The sequence below is a fragment of the Papaver somniferum genome, chromosome 3 (assembly GCF_003573695.1).
Source record: "Papaver somniferum cultivar HN1 chromosome 3, ASM357369v1, whole genome shotgun sequence".
NCBI lineage: Eukaryota > Viridiplantae > Streptophyta > Magnoliopsida > Ranunculales > Papaveraceae > Papaver > Papaver somniferum.
The window spans coordinates 80,026,201-80,040,818 of record NC_039360.1 but is presented as its reverse complement, the minus strand read 5'-3'; the positions used below and the strand labels follow the sequence as shown (position 1 = coordinate 80,040,818).

At 36.7% G+C, this 14,618-nt stretch overlaps 1 protein-coding gene across 2 annotated transcripts; it reads left to right on the top strand.

The window, feature by feature from the left end:
- Positions 1–232: 232 nt before the first annotated feature.
- Positions 233–5,850, top strand: LOC113356615 (tubulin-folding cofactor E-like). 2 transcript variants are annotated; one of them, XM_026599796.1, is made up of 14 exons: positions 233–972; positions 1,406–1,452; positions 2,066–2,212; positions 2,293–2,367; positions 2,716–2,825; positions 2,907–3,040; positions 3,130–3,196; positions 3,877–3,976; positions 4,063–4,097; positions 4,473–4,538; positions 4,814–4,905; positions 5,028–5,104; positions 5,220–5,297; positions 5,488–5,850. In XM_026599796.1, the coding sequence occupies exons 1-14, from the start codon at positions 456–458 to the stop codon at positions 5,587–5,589; spliced, it is 1,647 nt and encodes a 548-aa protein (XP_026455581.1). In that variant the 5' UTR covers positions 233–455; the 3' UTR covers positions 5,590–5,850. The 2 variants fall into 2 exon arrangements, with proteins under 2 accessions (XP_026455581.1, XP_026455580.1); XM_026599795.1 differs by having other exon boundaries at positions 234–972; positions 3,130–3,191; positions 3,869–3,976.
- Positions 5,851–14,618: the final 8,768 nt, after the last annotated feature.

The window sequence follows — 14,618 nt, the reverse complement described above, 5'->3', positions numbered from 1 at the left end:
TCTAAGTGTTCTTGGTTGGATGATTGTTGTTGACAAAGTATGGCAATATTTGTATGCATTATGGGGTGCATTTGAGAAGTTTAGAGAAGTGAAAGAAGGTTAAAGACTTCCGCTAAAGAACTGTTGAGTTGGTTGTTTGCATTGGTGCAAACTTATAAGGCTGAAGTGCAGGTGGATGAATCTTTATTCACATAACCACTGTGTTGCCGGGTTACACTTTTGCAGAAATTTATTTATCCAGGGCGATTTAAGGTGTGACACAAGTCACGAAAGTAAATTTTATGTTGGGTTGAAAGAATTTTTTCACTTGAATTTATGACGGGCATTTTCATTTCATTATTTTCAAAGAAAAAAAGCAAACTTTGCAAATATTTGTTCTCGGAAAAGAACATATGAAAAACCCTAGAAAATTTTGACAGAATATTTCATTATTGGATTACTCACTCTTAAACAAAATGCAGAAATCTTCAGTGAAACTTGTAGATGATACGAAATCTAATGAGGAGAAACAAGAATTAGGGTTTAGAATTAATCAAAGAGTTCATACAGTTGGTAACACAAGAAGAATTGGGACAGTGAAATACATTGGGAATGTTGAAGGTTATTCAGGCATTTGGGTGGGTATTGATTGGGACAATGGAGATGGAAAACACAATGGTTCACTTAATGGGGTTACTTATTTTGAAGCTAAAGATGATAAATCAGGTTCATTTGTTCGTCCACAGAATTTGAGTCATGGTATTTCATTCTTACAAGCACTTGAGCTTCGTTATAAAGGCGATTCTACTAAAGAAGAAGAAGATGAGATGTATGTCTTATCAGCTAGAAATAACCGAGTAGCTGTAGAGCTTGTGGGGAAAAGTAAAGTTCAAGACAAATTGAGTCGATTGGAAGATCTGGTTGGTGCATCACTTTCGTATTTGGGAGTTAGCTCAGTCGGATCCAGTGGTCAGATCAATGCCATTGTCCCAAGTAAGCTTTCGGTTTTGAACTTTATTAGCTACTATAGTCTTATGAGGTTGATACAATTTATATGTACTCCTATGTTGAACTCGAATGCTGTATCATAGTTTAATAACTGAATGTAGAGCTTTTACAATTCATTACATTAGAAAGTTATGTATAAATCACAAACTCCTAACAACAAATTGTTGTGTTCTTGTAATGTCAACCCGTCATTACGTATCTAATAGCTTAATTCTACTTAATCTGTTCATAAGCTCTGCCAATTTGTTTGTGTTTCTCTTTTCATTTATCCAACAGCTTAACCAGACCAATAACTTGTGCAACCCTGACTATTTGTTTCCCACCAATGTTAAACAGGATACTCATTGCATTTTGATAATTTTCATAGAGGTCTTCATTCAAATTGCTTTCTGAGCACCTAAGTTTTTGTTTATTGCAGATCTGGAGGAGCTCGATTTGACTGGGAACTTGCTTTCAGAATGGAAAGTAAGCTTGATTCCTGTTTATTATTAATCATCTTCAATTGCTTGGTTGAAATATGCTCAGTCTTATTCTTATCAAACTGGAATTGCATGTAAAATGTGAATACACTTCTCTTGGTTTTGTTAATTTCTAGCTTCTTTCAACCATCTTAGAATCTTTGCTATTTCAGCAGCTGGCTAAACAAGAATCGGTTGGGGGTGAAATTACCATTTTTGTCATTTGAACGTCTTAGCTTTACTCTAGAGTCTCCTTTTCTGTATATGCTATGTTAATAACATCGACATCTATTTATGCTTTATACCCAAACTCCGAGGCATCCAAAGACATCTACCATTAAGTTGAGCCTCCCCTTATTTTTCCACCTAGGACCTTGATTTTGTTGGCATGTAATACCGACCTCAGCTTCTGTAATCTGTATTAGAGTAGAAGTTAAAATAGTGTAGTAAGATATTAAAATAAGATATACTCCCGTGTTACTTGAAAATAGGGATTGGTTTGGAAGTTTTGGGAGTTATTCATCTTAGAAGTTTGAAGAGTTGTCAAGACCAGCAGTTTAGTACTTTCTCTATTTGCGCTGCAAACATTTTTAGGTTGATGCTCTACTGTCTTTTGGCAGGATGTAGGTACCATATGTGAAGAATTGCAGGTTCTCGAAGTTCTCAGTCTTACTCACAACTACATGGCTCATGATGTAAACCAGCTCCCAGTACTAGAAAACATCCGTGTTTTGGTGCTCAATAATTGTTGCCTAACATGGACACAGGTACTAGTTATATGTATCATTATGTATGTTATTCAACATTAAGTTTCCTTATGGTCATGAAATAATATTGACATGGACAGATTGAAGTTCTCAAGCAATCACTTCCATCCGTCGAGGAGCTTCATTTAATGGGAAACAAGTTGAAAGAGATAGTGGTATGTAGTGCTTCGTCCTTGTCTATCATTTTCTTAATAGGAACGAATGCTGAGTGCCTATTAGATTTGATTTCTTAAAATTGATCCTTCAAAAACACCTTTTCAATTATTTTATTTTATTTTACTTTTTTGAAACATCTCCACAAGGGGTGTTTTTTGAGGGAAAATTGCCGAGTAAAAGGTGTATAAGAATGCGTATCTGGCGAGTGTGATTGGTCCACCTCACCTTGAGGTGTAAACTCGATCACCTTTATAACAAATTGCTTCGAAGATGATTATGGCTTCATATTTGAACAATCACTCTCCATGCCTGTTCCATCAGATGTATAATTTTTTTTTGTTCTACAGCCTGCATCCTCCAACTATGTTCGAGGATTTGATTCTCTGCGGATTCTTAATTTGGAAGATAACTGCTTTGAAGCATGGAATGAAATTGTCAAGCTTTCTCAGCTAAGAAGGTATTGGGTCCTAGATTCTTAAAATAATACATGTTTAATTTATCTGAAGCTCTGAACTATTTAACGTTTTTCTATATCCAGAATGGAGCAGCTTCACTTGAACAAGAACAACTTGAACAACATATTTTACCCTGAGTGTGGTCCCAAAATTGATGATTCTGAACCTGCAGAGAAATGCTTTAGCCCTTTTGAGACTTTGAACTGTCTTCTTCTAGGTAATAAGTTTGTTGCTCGACATACTCAAATTTCTACTATTTCGAGTGTCTTGTGATTTGCTTTCCTAAATTTAAGATTTGTGTTACAGGACGCAATAACATTGCAGATCTGGCATCAGTGGATTCACTCAATTATTTCCCTAGCTTGACAGTGAGGTTTTATCCTTATGTGTGTCGACTCCTGCTTGATTTGTTCACTAGGAGAAAGTGATCTGCTGCAAATTTCTGATTTGTCTAATCTGCCTTTAACAACTGGGTGACTGTTTGTCTTTTTCAAGTTTTCTTAGTTCAATGTAGTGTTCATTTATCAACCTTTAAGATCCTCCTAGTTGTCTTGGGGTATATGATGATTTGGTCATTGTGTAATTCCTCATAAACTGCACCTTGCAATCGAGTTATATATGCATTGACCTCATGAACATTCGGCAGAAGTGGATTGGTACTGGAAATTTGCTCTATTGGTGATTTTTATCCAGATTATACTACCCCGACTGAGAGTTTACCATTGGAAAATAATCAGTTCGTAGATTCTTAAATTCTGTGGTAAAGATATTTAAATCAGGCTATTTCTGGTATACAAGAAATTACCCAACATGCATGGTCTTTTTAGGCCATGTAGTCACATTTCTGGGTGTTCTTGGTGAAAGCCAACATAAAATGTTTGGTGGTAAATATTTTTTTGATTTATCCTTAACGGGTTGAGCATGGTGTTAATGATTGGCAACATCATACTTGTTATTTGTACAGTTCAAATTTACATAGCACACCCTGCTTGAATATCAATCTCATATATTCTACACTGATTGGCCTTGTGATATTCATCTGAAGGACATCAGGCTTTCAGAGAATCCAATTGCTGATACAGGCAAAGGTGGTATTCCTAGATTTATGTTGATTGCACGTTTGGCAAAGGTTGAAATCCTTAACGGGAGTGAGGTAGATTTTTGAACAGATTTATTTTTTCTTAAAGTTCTGTTTGCAAGAATGCCTTAACCTCTGCAATGTTGTCATTCATCTTTCAGGTGAGAATTCGTGAACGGAAAGAATCTGAAATCAGGTATCTTTCCTTCATCAACTAATCTATTCATTTTATTGTCAAGTTCTATTTTTATACAAATGCCGCATTAATTAGGTTTGACCAGTCATTCTGTAGCTTTGCATTTGGGCAATCATAACAATCCAGTATTATATTGTCTGCAGCGAGCTGTTTATTTTACCTTTCAAGGGTTTTAGAACAAATTGGAGGAGCACTTCCCTTGTTCATTAATTATTATTTTTTAACGAAATATATAGTACATGTGGACTAATAAATTAAGCACATGGAATGACATCTAGCTGAGCAGCTAGTTTGCAGGCATATCTAAGTTCATTTGACTATTTCGTGGATAATTTGTTTTTATTAGTATTGAATTTAACTCGGACATATAAACAGGTATATCCGCTTTGTTATGACTAAGATGCAAGATGAACCTGAGGAGATTAAACAGCTCCACCCCAGGTAGGATTCATAACTCATAATCCCATTGGTTCAAGGTCTCGTATAAGTGGTTGAAATCTTGGTGAAACTTATCTTCCATATGAACATGGGGCATCACTCTGTTCTGCGTGCCTATCTTCTGATCTAAACACTATAAATTTCAGTTACATGCAAACAAGATTTTTGTTTTTGGTTATATATCTCAATTTCATCTCGCATTTGGATTACTAAGTACTGGTGATCAACAACATTAACCTAGAGCCCTAAACTGTTCCATTGACGTAATGTACTTGCAGATTTAATGAGCTTAAAAAGAAGCATGGAATTGAGGATGAGAAACCCTCAACTGAAACAACTGGTCCTCGAAAAATGTCTTCAGGACTTCTCTGTATGTTTTCTAACTTAAATCAAGCTTTTTGTTGCTGTTTCTCATGTTTTTTGCTATTGTTCTCTTCGTAATATTGTTCTTATATTGGATATGTTCTAAGAATTTGATTTTTCCTTCAACAGCAATAACTCTTACATGTGTTGGAGCTTCCATGGGGGAGAAAAAGCCGCTCACGAAGAAGTTACCAGCCACCAGCACGGTTATTATCTTACTTTGCCAATTACCAGTTGATTAATAAACTTTGCCATTCCTTCAGAGGGGTGCAATATTATCACAAACTTACTTGCGTATTGTCCATTTTTATATTCCTGTAGATTGGCAAGTTAAAAGTTCTGTGCGAGAGCTTCTTTCAACTCAAGTCAATCAAGTTGAAGTTGTTCCTTCAAGAAGAGGTATGTAATTCTAAAATGCTTTCTATGTCTTTAAAAGGTTTGTAGGTGTCATGTCTTATTACTGCAAATAGTTAAGGCCAAAATGATAGAACTATTACATATTAGAAACCATCTACTAATAAGATAGTGGAGAAGAAGAAGAAAAAATTATCATCTGGGAGCTAGTGAATAATTCCTATTTTCTTAGCAGGGTTCTCCATTACCGATGTTGCTCGACAACGAAATGGCTTCTTTGATGGAGCTAGGAATTGGCAATGGATCCACTATCTTAGTGGATGAAGAAGAGACGTAGAACATCGGATCCAAATCCCAATAGTATGATTTCCCCTGTTGTGTAAAAATAAGAACCCGGTAGAAAATTGAAACAGATGGTCATGTGTAACAAGGAACAAGTTGATGCAGATTTTATGATCATGTGTCCTGGACTATATAACAAGCCAAAGAGACTGAACTTTTGTTCAGAACCACATACATATGGTGTTTGTTTCAGTTCCTGTACTCAAATATGTAGAGTCTCATTTTCTGTTGTCAAATAAATTTTTGCAGTTTTGTATTTCAATAATCTAGTGGGAGGTGAGGATATAAAACTGAGATGATGATCCTCAGGATCATTTTTTACCGTAATCAATCTGGTTTAACGGGATAAAGAACACGAGCCTTGTCGGGGCCAAACTTCAACTTGAATCTAAATGATGACCATCAGGATCCGACTTGTTTCCATTTTGCAAGAAACCAATACCATGGACTATTACACAGAACAGGTGAAGTCTACCCATCCACCCTATCCCCACCAACCATATTAACTTTTTTTTCTTGCAAGTAGTGAACAACTGTCTTGTTTTATGAATCTACCATGCACATTGAATATCTAACACTACTTCTTTCAATTATTCAAATAATAATTCATCAATATAACTATAAATGCCGATCTACTTGAAACTGTCAAAAAAAAAAATAACATCAAACGAGAAACAACAGCTACTGTCAAAACCAGGGGAAAAAGCGAACTGGTTTTGAAAAAAGAGCAAAACTGAAAAAACCCATGGGCTGTTGCTGATTTTTAACGCGCTCTACTGTGCTGCTTCCTTTATTATTTCTTGTGTATATAAGGAACTTCACATACTTCATTTCTGTATCATACATAATTTCACTCTTCAGTTACAAATTCTCTCTCTCTAAAGCGGATTTATTTATTAGTAAAATGGCTTCTTTGATTCTACTACTCTCTGAGCTGATTCGACCTGAAAACAACAAAGACGATTACGAAGACTCTTTTTCCAAAATTCAAGCTTCATTTTCATTTCCAACATCTGCTGCTGCTGTTACTACTAGAACTTGTAATGGTTCTGCTTTTGCCAGAAGAACGAATGGAGATTTCATTGTTGATGAAGATCCAAAGGAGACAAAAGTTTCAGTGGATTTGATGATTTGGACATAGGTGTTCTCTTGATACAGGAAACGCAACCAGGAGAAATTATAATATTTAAATTATCCAGTCAGAATTAGCAAGTCTTAAGGTTATGTTCCCGTCTCCGACAACTAACAAGAAAGAAGATCATGGGCGACGAATCTGTTTGGGTCTGAACGATTTTGATTTTATTTCAGCTGTCATGTTTCTGATCTACATTAGTTATTGATCTCTGTAATTATGCTTTTCTGATGACTTAATGATTAAGGGAGGTTATTAGCATTACTGTTGAGATTATTAGTCCCACATTGTATGGGCATCTAAGATCCTGCAATTTATAATTCTAAGGACCTCTCCACTCATTGCCGATTGGTTTTGAGTTGGATGCCCGCAGACTTTAATATGGTATCAGAGCGAGGTTGCTCTCGATCCAATCGCTTCCGCAATCTATTTTAATATTCAATAATAATTTCATTTTAAATTGGACATCAAAAATTTTGATCGAATATATCTAACAAAGTTTTTGTCTGACTTTGTTATGTTTTTTTTATCGTCCAAACAAAACTGTCTATTTCTGATTTGTTTGAGTATGATTATTATCAACTTAATGAGAACCTCATTAACGTTATCACATGTGTTCTTGGAAGATTATTTTCTTCAATATCAAAGATCACTGCTACTGTTTATTATCTCACATGATAATGGAAATTGATTTCAGTTCCAAGAATAGTTTTCGTTTAAAATATACTTCATTATATTTAATATATTCTTAGCTGTGATTATTATGAGTAAATATATTATTCAAATTTCTTTTCAAAGATAATAGTGTATTTACATCACTTTCGTTCCAACGTCAACATTGATTCAGATGACCGATAATTCATTCAGACCCAACAATAAATACATGTTGGTTGATTTTTTTTACGTCTCGCATCAGAGATCGTCTATGCCCTTTCAGTTTTGGTTTCCATCCAAAAAGGTCTAAAACTGAACTTACTGTTGCTGCAACAACAACAACAACAACAAAAAAAATCTATACCACAAGATCTGAACGATGTTAAACGGTGTAGTTAAACTTACTTACCACCGTTAATTTTTTGCATATATCTAGTTAATCTGAGTTAAAAATTTATGTTTTGATTTTGATTCAAGTGCCTTGATTGGGAGCTAAGCAAACAATCCGGCCAGTGAAAGTTTTTTCCTCCTAAAATTGCAAAAGAAACCATAGAATTTTCCATCATCTGTTCAGTGATGAATCAGGATAACTCTGCCATGTGGGATAACTAGAAACCGCACGGCACACCAAAAAAAAACTACAACCTTGACAAAAATCAAGGTGCTGGACTGCTGGGGACAACAAATAAACTAGACCCATAATGGAACCTGGCGAGATTGTATATACCCAAACTAATTGGGTATACCCAAATTTAAATGGACATGTGCCCTTATTAAAGGGAGGTCAAAATGTGGTAAAGTTACTTTAATACCCCTACACTAATTAACCTAAAACTAAATCCTAAACTAAAAAACTAAAATCCGTTTAATCTTCTTCTAATTATCTTCTCCAATCCCTCTCCTCTTCTCCTTCCTTCATCTTTTTCCATCCACCAAAAATTTCAATTTTGATATTCTACCAAAAATGGTTCGATCCAGTAGCAAGAAGGATTCAACAGGTAACATGAGAAGATCCAAATTAGAGGGAAAAGGTAAGGAAAAAGTTGGAACTAGCAAACCCGAAAATCCAATCCCTGAGAATGTAGAAAAAAACCCTTCACCGGTGAAATGAAGACTGTAAGTGATTTCTAAACTCAAACACGTTATTTTGATGTGTTGTATGATTGTTATATAAGGTTAGAAATCGCAAATTTTGATTTTCAGTGTTTTTGGTCGACAAGGTCGATACTTTAAAACCACAAACGCCGGCAGGGTATTAGGATGAATAACCTGCCGACTTTTCATAGCAGCCATGGAGACTGTTAGAAAAAACCCAGGGCCGACATGTTATCCAATAACAAACCCTGCCGACTTTTTTCTTGTCGGCATGGTCTTAGACTTGTACCATGCCGATTTTAGGTCACAGAAACCTTAATTTCCTGAGTTAACCGTCGGCATTTTTCTTAAATATGACCATTCCGACTGTTTATTGGTCTGCATTGTAGATAAATAAAATCCTGGCGGCTCTTTGGTAGCCGGCAATGTTATGTTTATCGACCGTGCCGACCAGTAGATGACCAAACCATATGAAAATTTGTAACAATTTTCATCTCTCTCCCGCTTTATGTGTATGGGTAAGTGGTGACGAATTGATTATTTTTCTCTGAGAAACAATGAGAACAGTAAATAATTCTTCGCCATTTCCCCATACACGTAAAGTGGAAGGGAGAAGAAAATTGTTATCCAATTTCATGAATGTACCGACAAATATTGTATTTTCAACAATGTTGTTTGTTTTCATATCTCTTATTTGTGCATTGTTTAGGTTCCCAGAGGAAAAAAAAGAGGATCCACCTTGTTCGGTTACTGCAAAAGAGCTATTACAATTTATTGACGCAATTTATCCCAATTTAGAAGATCCTACAAATGAAACTAAAAATAATTGCCCTGTAAGAAAGTTACTTCTGAGGGGTAAGGAAGATCCTGAAGAAATTTTAAGGTTTATGGACAGTTCTAGCAATCCCCTCAACTATCAAGAATGCACATCATCAGAGGAGGAAGAAGATAAGGTTGATCCAAGGACTTTTTTCAGGGCATGTGACTTTTCTGGAGTGAACCCCTATTACAATGAGGACGGTGACTATATAGGTCCATATAAGGGAAAAGCAAAAGCTGATGCTGCTGAAAAAGCTAGTGATGGTGAAGAAGCTAGTGATGTGGAGGAAGATAACAACAACAAGAAGGATCCATGAAATTCTTAAACTTTATTATGTTTCACTTGCTTGCTTTAGAAACTTAGATTGTGGTTTGAACTATTTGAACTGTTAGTTGTTGGTTTTAGACTTGTTAAACTTATGTTAATTTTCAGTTTCAGTTGCTTTAGAAGTTATTCTTTTTTGTGCGGTTTTAGAAAAATTTCATGTTTTTCTTAGTCGGCATGGTGTGTAAATTATACCTTGCCGACCGTATCAGGCTTTTACATGACACTATGCTGTCAAGGAGTGGCGGTCGGCATGGTTTGAAATCTCTACCTTGCCAACTTAAATGTTAGTTGCACTTTTTAGGTACAAAGTACAATCCATTGAATGCTCAACGGCTAAAAATTTCAAAATCAAGATATTAGGTGTGTTGTTATTATAAAAGCATTCTCAACTTCATCTTCAACCTTGCATAAAGAATGGAAGTTTCACCACCAAATATTTGTAGTCTTTGTACACTAAGTGGTCATTTTGCAAACGATTGTCCCTTTGAAGGAAGCAAATGCACTATTGAAGGTTGTAAGGGATTCTTATTTCTCATGAAAGATGTAGTAGGAGATGTATATCAGCCGTATGCTTCAAAATGCACTTGTTGTGGGTTTTTCTATTGGATAGATGAGCGCCTAACTCCGTATGAAGATGAAGTTGCTAAAATCAACCTTCTACCATGCACAGATCCATGTTGCGACAGTAAGATGAAGCTAATTACCTCTCCTAAGAAATTGTGTACCGGAAAAAGATACCATTTATGTCCCAAATGTGTTAGGGTTAAGTTTTTAACGTTTGTATGCTTTAATTAAGGTTTGTATCCGATGTATAGTCGACATTGTACTAAATTAAAAGCATGTCGGCGGAATAATAGTCGGCATTGTACTAAATTAAAAGCTTGTCGGCGTGCATATAACCGGCATGTTCTCCTAATACACCTTGCCGGCTCTGGTAGAAGATAACATCTAGGAACAACTTTTTTGAGGGAGTTCTTAGCCGGTATGGTTGTCCTCATGAACCATGTAGGCTACATAAAATACGGCATCCCGGCAAAACCAAGACCTTGCCGACTGTCCCAGGCAGGTTTTTTCCTGTGCTGTCATGCAATACCGCCGACAATCTGACGAAAGAAAATACTGCCGATCCTGGTACGGTCGGCAGGGTCTTGTAACAAATACGATGTCGGCTAAATGAGTATACACCAAAAAAACCACATCCATTTCATTCATTTGTATCACTCCAAAGTACATTACATAAAACACGCATGCGATTACAAAAGTACTCCAAAAAGTACAAATGTTTTGTGTACTACTCCAAATTACATTACACAAAAAGATTCCTTAGTTCTTACCATAATCAATCATCACTCAAATCTATTGGAGGGAGTTCATTCAAATCTCTTGAACCTCCTTTAGTCAAATCTATGGGACATTCCCTAGACTCATCTAAAATACTCCAAAGGGTCATGTTGTCCTCATAAAGTTTCATCAATTCCTTGCTCTTGTTGTTTGTGAACTTCTCCCAAAAACTAAACCTACAAAGAGGAGGTAATAGACATTCCTTGTTAAGTTGTAGACCAATAAAATGATTTTTATCCACCAAAGCCATGACAATTCTTCTATGCTTGAGTTGTTCCACGCAAACCGCATGTTTCAGTGCAAATGTTATAGATAGTCCCTTACTAAAAAAATGTACCACGCAATTCCACGTATCCGCCAATAGATGGCCACACTCCGGCATTCTCAACCAATGCTCCCATTTGACCGGTGCATTTCCCTCCGGGCCTTTAACACTAGTTAGCAAATCTTTAAAAGTTGCTTCTTTGTCCTCCATGGAACCTTCTAGCATCATTGAGATGTGAAACTCCTTGTCGTTTTCTAGTCCGGCGGCCATCTTCTTTCTTATGTATTGGCATTGGGTGAGATTTTCCTCGACCGCTCCACTTAGGTGTCCCAATTGTTGCGAGACAACGTGAAACCCACAATTTCCATCTTTCGGGACGCCATTGGTACCAATAACGAACTCTTGAATAATTGGAGGGAGTTGTACGTGATACTCTTGCAACACCGGTTGTACTACCTTCCTTGGACGACCTCTTTTCTTCGCAACATCTCCTTGAGCCTCGGTATAAACATGTCCGGATGGATCGCACTTTGTACTCAAATGCTCTTTAATTTGTTCCCTTTGGGATTGATCGCACTTTGTACTCAAATACTCTTTAATTTGATCCCTTTTGGATTGATCGCACTTTGTACTCATCCTCCTTAAACTCCCTCAACTTCCAGAAGCTACTTTCTTGGAATTGCTTTTTTATCTTGTCGATATCATTATTCGTGTACTCATGGATAGCATGTTGCACCGTCACAAGCCCATTTTGACTCGTGAAAAGTAGACCTTTTAGTCTCCCATGAGCTTGCTCTACCATACTTGTGGATTCAAGTTTGAAATGTTTATAGTCGTAAGTAAAAGCATACACAAACCTCTCTTTGTGTGGCCTCAACCATTGTTTCTTGCAATATTCTACTACTTTGGGGTAATTAGTCCCCCAATCATCCTCGAAATCCTTCAAGTTTAACTCATATCTTCCCACATCCATCGACCAAACCACCTTATCCCACGCTTTCATGAATAACCCAAACTTGATCTCACCTTCTTTCCATTCTTCGTCTTCTTTTTCTTTCTCCTTCTCTCGCTCCTCTTTAGTTAGTTTGCTAACACGTTCATCTTCCTCCTTTTCACGCTTAGTTCCTTTCTTTGCTTTCGGTTTTTGGATATGACTTCTACAATTCTTCCTAAGATTGCATTGTATATGCCAAGTGCAAAGGAAATTTTGTGCACTGGGAAAGACTATCCTCACGGCGTTCATTATTGCTTGCTCATTGTCGGTGACTATAACCCCGGGAGTCTCGTCTTCGTGGTAGAGAAGCTTCAAAGTTTCCAATGCCCAAATATAGCTATCATCCTTCTCACGATCCATAAAACACCATGCCACCGTGAACGATTGTTTATCCTAGGTTTGTCCAACAATGTTCAACAAAGGCATGTTGTACCTATTCGTCTTATAAGTACAATCCATGAACAAAACTTGGTAAAAGCAACGCGCCAATTGAATCATATTAGGATGAGAAAGAAAAATACGATCCACTTCCCCTCCGATGACTCATGGTGCCTCACCGTGTAGTTGTATTTGTGTATTGACCATTGTGATTCTTCCATCACCTTTCTTCCATCCCATTCAATTCTTTTAATAGTTGCCTTGGCTGCATAAATTGTAGACAATGAAGAAAGATTATCCGGGTCGTCCCTCTTGAACTTACTAAGGAGCTTGCTTGGTTTAACACCCCAACTTGTTCTTACTTGTTCTTACTTGTTCGAACTCGTGCGGTTTCAACTTTGCAACTTGACAATGCCCTACAAGAGTTTCCGGATCTTTATGGTTATGCCAACCAACATCAACTCTATCCATTCTCCACATGTTGTCGGTTTCCTTGTTCCTCCAAAAAATAATCATGAATGGGCATCCACACTTCTTTGACTTTGTCTTGTACACCCTAGTCGTCTTCTTATCATACACATAACCCTTTCTCTTGTGACTTTGGTCCGACGACCCATAACACTCGCATACCATTTCAAACCGCGTAGATTTTTGTTGGGTATTTTTCACTAGAACGCACATCTTCTCTTTTGCTTTCTCAATAATCCATTTGATCGCGTCGTCTTTTTCCTTCCATTCCAAATTATTAGCATAATGTGCGGAAGTATTAGGACCCCTAATTTTTTGAGCTTGAGGCTGATCCGTCATCGGTACCAATGCAACAATCTACAAAACATCAAAAGTTAGTTGATATGTATTCACAGAGTCGGCATGGTCGACATACAAAAGCCTGCCGACAACAAAACAACCGGCAAGGAATGAAAATTTAACAGTGCCGACCAAACTAGAGTCGGTAAGGTTCGAAAAAAATAAGTTGTCGGCTAAAGCATTTTCAAGTAATGACTCATGTGTTGTAAAACTTAAATTCGGCATGGTCGACATAACAAACCCTGCCGGCAAGGAATCAAAATTTAACAGTGCCGACCAATCTAGAGTCGGCAAGGTTCAAAAAAATAAGCTGTCGGCTGAAGCATTTTCAAGTAATGACTCCTGTGTTGTAAAATTGAAAGTCGGGATTGTTTTATAAGTCTACCCTGCCGACACGATTACTGCTCAAGAAAAGTCGGCACATTGTTCAATTAACAACCACGTCGGCGTGTTTGGCCGGCATGATCGACAAGCGTCGACCTTGCCGACCATGTGCAGCAAAAGTAAAAAAAAACAAAACCAAAATCCATCATTTGCATGGAAAAATCACAATCTTCACCACGTAGGTTGTCTACCTGATTACTTGCAGCTCCATTCTCTTCTTCTTGGTCATTGGATTCTACATTTAGCTCAATATATTCATCACTTCCATACCCATCATGAGTTTGAGGAAAATAAAAGTGAGGGTCATGCATGTAATCCATTTGATCATGGTCTGGTAGATCATCATACAAGTACTCATATGTAGGAGGAAAGTTAGAAGGCTCCCCCACTTCAAAATCAAAATTTGAATCACTCATATCACAAATATCTCAAAAGAATCATAATATTGGGCATACCAAAATCTTTCAATGCATACTGAATGAAGACAAAAAAGGTTGTTGAATAGCAAAATCAGATAACCCCTTAACCCAAATTTTTTTTAATAGCAAATCTGCCCTTTACGTATTAGTGTTAATAATCTTGATTAGTGATTAAATATTTTGTTTAGTGATTAAGATAATTTTCAGAATTATAAGAGTTGTTTAGATGAAAAATTTGAGGAAAAAAAAATCAAAGTTTTGGTTTGGTTAAGAAGGAGAGAAAGAGAAGGAGAAAGTGAGAAAATTCTAATTATTGATTCAATGGAGGATGAGGAGGGTCATCATTCATCTAAAAAACCTAGGAAAATACACATCAACTACAACAATGATCCAGAAATGGCTGATTTC

Bases quoted from the DNA above. Each gene is read 5' to 3' on its own strand.
- LOC113356615 (XM_026599795.1), top strand. From the start codon at position 456: ATGCAGAAATCTTCAGTGAAACTTGTAGATGATACGAAATCTAATGAG. The intron at 2,826-2,906 runs GTATTGGGTCCT...TTCTATATCCAG, and splicing joins AAGCTTTCTCAGCTAAGAAG to AATGGAGCAGCTTCACTTGA. The intron at 5,298-5,487 runs GTATGTAATTCT...TTTTCTTAGCAG, and splicing joins AGTTGTTCCTTCAAGAAGAG to GGTTCTCCATTACCGATGTT.